Here is a 4,488-nt window from a genome sequence, read left to right as displayed (position 1 = left end):
AAAAAAAAAAATCTATTAATTTATTTCATAAATACTGTATTTCATCAATTCTAAGATGCCTTTTTCTTACATTTAGCATCTAGAAATTGGGAAATGGTATCACTGTGGCATATTAACGTTTCATCATATTAGTTTAGTGGTGGCGTATTAGATTAGGGGATGTATGCTGTTTTTTGAGTGCCCGTCATATTCAGGCACCATCCAGATCCTCGGGGTGTCTGAGACAGACTAGTGTGCAGGAAGTGTATTAGGTAGTGCTTCGGGGGTTCGCACCTGTGGAAGGCAGGCAGAGGGGACAGGATTGGGTGGAGAGAGAAGCAGGACCGGGGTCCACCTCAACAAAGGCCTTAGGTGGGCCTGTGAGAACTCTGAGGCTGGCACAGGGTGAGAGGACGCAGCATGTTTCCCGTGGCTTCAACCCGCCATGGAGGTGAGCTGCCTGGGAGGAGCGCTTGACCCTGACGGAGGCAGTGCCCTTCAGATGAGGCAGCCCCTGAAGAGGGCTCCCCTGCCCCCAAGAGACGTTTTTATCCCTACACTCCTGGCAGCTGGGGGCTGAGTCCTTCAAACCTGAAGAAGTTTCTGAGTGACACATTGCAGCCTCCACAACCGCAGAAAATAAAAGAGACTCACATCCACTAGGAGACATGGAGGAGGGAGTGATCAGGGCTGCCTTCCTGCCTTATAGATCAAGTGGCAACTGTGGTTGCAGGAGGAGTTGCTCTGAGAGTAGAACTGGTCATTAATGTTTCAAAATGTAATGGAAACAGAAGCATAGCCACTCTTGCTCAGTGGTGATTCTCTGTTCTTTTTTTTTTTTTTCCCTTTACATTTTAGGCTCCTGATGGCCTTGGACTGGTCCCAATTAAGTCTTCAGAAGTTCAAATCAAGCAGAGTTATTCCTTCTTCAATCTGCAGGTCAGACCTGTCACATAGAATTAATTAATTGAGTTTCTTATTAAGTAAACAAGATATTCTTGAATTTGAATTGCAGTGTTTTATATAGTTTTGCTTTATGGCAGATTACACTGTGTGGCACACTCTGCTGCTATTGGATAACATATGGGAGGTACACCAGATTCTTTTCTCATAGTGTGGTTTATGCAAACCAGGATTTCTACTCTGTGGATATACCTATATCATGCATATATGAAGCTATCTGAACTACATATATTAGAAACTTCAAGAAAAAATATAAGATAAGTGAGAAAAAATTAGTCAGCCTTTCTTGAGACATATGACCACTTCTGTTTTTGAAAATGAAAATATTTTGGTGTCCTTCTACACTTAAGCCATGTAGTATGGTTGAGTAATCATGAACACTCATGTGTGCCGAAACCCAGAGCAGGGCTCAGGACTTTCACTAAAGTCTGTCCAGACTGGTCCAAACTAACAATAGCCACAATCCGATGACTGCAACGTGGTTCTTGTCTTACTTTTACCACCAGGAAGCTCGGAAATGCTGTTGTTGAGAAGTAGATCCCACCAAATGGTAACAGGTTTTTAAGGATTTTCAGTCTTCTTTCACCTTCAGGTTCCTCAACTGTACAAAATTAAGAGATATCAGCCATTCTCTGTCCACAAGTCTTCAACAAGTTACAGACCTCAAAAGCTTGCCCGAGCCCTAAAGCAAGGAGCTGAGGTAACACACCCCCACCTTCCAGAATCTCTCTCATCTTTTCCCTCCTATCCTGGCATCAAAACTAACGTGCTGCCCTTGGTCCTTGTTAGGATGAAGTCACCACCATCGTAGCCCTTCCAAAACAAGACTCCACAACTCAGCTCTCTGGCAAGACATCAGTTTTGAGCATGAAACCACCTGAGGCCTTAGCCATGTCTCTGGATTATGATCCTCTGTATATTTTTGTAAGTGGCAACTGGCAGAAACCTTGTTTTCTGTGCTCCTTTATTTCAGCAATTACTCTATAGGAAAAAGAGAATTCATTGGGAATATTTTTTCCCTTTGGAATTTCAAGTGTTAAACAATATCTGACCTTTAAAATTGTTTGCCAGCCTTTGTTTTTTGGAGAATATCAATGATTCCATCTTTTAGCAATTCCTTCATTTTTAATGAAAATAATTTTATGATCTTTTCTAAATATCTATAATATGTAAATATAGGCCAAAGAAGAAATTAAAAAAAGAAATTAGAAAGTATTTTTAAGTGAATGAAAATGAAAACAAACAAAAAATCTGTGGGAAATTTATAGCACTACACACCTACATTGGAAAAGAAGAAAAGTTTCAAGTTAATGTCCTAAGCTACCCCTTTAAGAAACTAGAAAAAAGAGGGCAGATGAAACCAAACTAAGCAGAAAAAAGAAATAATAAAGGTCAAATTGACAATTAATGAAATAGGCCGGGCACAGTGACTCATGCCTATAATCCCAACACTTTAGGAGGCCAAGCCAGCAGATCACTTGAGGTCAGGAGTTTGAGACCAGCCTGGCCAACATGGCGAAACCCTGTCTCTACTAAAAGTACAAAGAAATTAGCCAAACGTGGTGGCCCCTGCCTATAATCCCAGCTACTCAGGAGGCTGAGGCAGGAGAATTGCTTGAACCCAGGAGGAGGAAGTTGCAGTGAGTTGAGATCATGCCACTGCACTGCAGCCTGGGCAACAGAGCAAGACTCCATCTCAAAAGAAAATAAAATGAAATAGAAAGCAGAAAAACAATAGAGAAAAACTGGTTCTTTGAGAAGATCAATAAAATTGATAAACCTGTAACTTGACTGATCAGGAAAAAAGGCAAAAGGCACAAATTACCAATGTCAGGAATGAGAAAGGTGACATCACTACATATCCTACAGATTTTAAAAAGATAAGAAGTTAATATTATGAAAAACTTGATGCCAGTAAATTTGATGACTTAAATGTGCAAATTCATTAAAAGGCACAAACTGTAAAATCTTATTTAAGAGGAGATAAATAGCCAAAATAGCTTTTTTTTTTTCGAGATGAGTCTCGCTGTGTCCCCTAGGCTGGAGTGCAATGATGTAATTTTGGCAAGCACCTCCTCCCGGGTTCACACCATTCTCCTGCCTCAGCCTCCCAAGTAGCTGGGACTACAGGTGCCCCCCACCATGCCCGGCTAATTTTCTGTATTTTTAGTAGAGACGGGGTTTCACCATGTTGGCCAGGATGGTCTTGATCTCCTGACCTTGTGATCCGCCTGCCTCAGCCTCCCAAAGTGCTGGGGTTACAGGCGTGAGCCACCACGCTCGGCAAAGTAGCTTTATATCTGTTAAAGAAATTGAATTTTTGGTTGAAAACTTTCCCACAAAGAAACCTCCAGGCCCAGATGCCTTCACTATGGAATTCTGCCAAATATTTAAGGAAGGAATAATACAAAATCTACACAAATTCTTCCAGAAAATGGAAGAGAAGAGACTAATTCCCAAATCATTCCAGAGGCTAGTATTACTCCGATACCAAAGCCAGACAGAGATATTACAGGAAAAAAAAGAAAAGATCAATATCCTTCATGAACATAGATGAAAATATTTTTAACAAAATTTTAATAAATCAAGTTAATTGCTTTATAAAATGGATAATGTATCATAACCAAATAGGGGCTTGAATCAGGAATACAAGATTAATTTAACATTAAAAACTCACTGTAGTTTACATGTAACACTCTAAAAAGGAAAAACATCTCAATAGTAACAGAAAAATTATCAAACATCCATTCCTGATGAACGCTATCAGCAAGTGCAGGATAGAAGGGAACTTTCTCAACCAAATAATAGTCATCTATTTAAAACCTAGAGCCAACATCAAACTGAGTAGTAAATGACTGAATGCCTTCATCCTAAGATCAAGAACAAGGCAAGGATGTCTGCTCTCACTAATTCTATTCAGGATTATAAGTGTAGCCAATGTAACAAGACAAGAAAAATAAATAAAAGGCAGCCAGATTTGAAAAGAAGATATAAACCCATCTTTATTTACAAAAAAAAAAAAATGATTGTCTATCAAGAAAATACAATGAAATCTACAAAAAACTACTTAAACTAATAAGGGAATTTAACAAGATTGCAGGATGTAGAATCACCATATAAAAATCAATCATATTTCTGTATACTAGCAATAAACATTATGAAACTTAAGTTTCAAAAGCCATATCATTTAACAATAGCATCAAAACATGTGAAATAATTAGAGATAAATATGACAAACATGTATAAGATCAGTACACTGAAACTTATAAAACATTACTGAGAGAATTCAAAGAAAACCTAAATAAATGGAGAAATAAACAGATTAATGGAACAGAATAGAGGATCCAGAAATATATTCATTCATACATTATCATCAATTGATTTTTGACAAAGGTCAGAGACAATTCATCAGAGAAAAGATAACCTTTCAACAAATTGTGCTAGAACATTTGGATATCTATTTACCAAAAATAAAAACAAGAATTTCAATTAGTATCTCACACCATCTATGTAAATTAATACAACATGGATCATAGACCTAAATAG

The 4,488-nt window shown here is 38.3% G+C and overlaps 1 protein-coding gene across 1 annotated transcript in view; it reads left to right on the top strand.

The window, feature by feature from the left end:
* CFAP221 (cilia and flagella associated protein 221) overlaps window positions 1-4,488 on the top strand; it is a 129,955-nt gene that overhangs the window by 95,796 nt on the left and 29,671 nt on the right. Inside the window, exons 18-19 of the mRNA XM_011983433.1 lie at window positions 1,535-1,642; window positions 1,732-1,866. Of these exons, the coding sequence (XP_011838823.1) occupies window positions 1,535-1,642; window positions 1,732-1,866 (243 nt within the window). The remainder of the gene's footprint in view (window positions 1-1,534; window positions 1,643-1,731; window positions 1,867-4,488) is intronic.

Source organism: Mandrillus leucophaeus, unplaced genomic scaffold, assembly GCF_000951045.1.
Source record: "Mandrillus leucophaeus isolate KB7577 unplaced genomic scaffold, Mleu.le_1.0 Scaffold25, whole genome shotgun sequence".
Taxonomy (NCBI): Eukaryota; Metazoa; Chordata; class Mammalia; order Primates; family Cercopithecidae; genus Mandrillus; species Mandrillus leucophaeus.
Note: the sequence above shows the minus strand (reverse complement) of the source record. Positions and strands in the feature narration are given on the sequence as shown.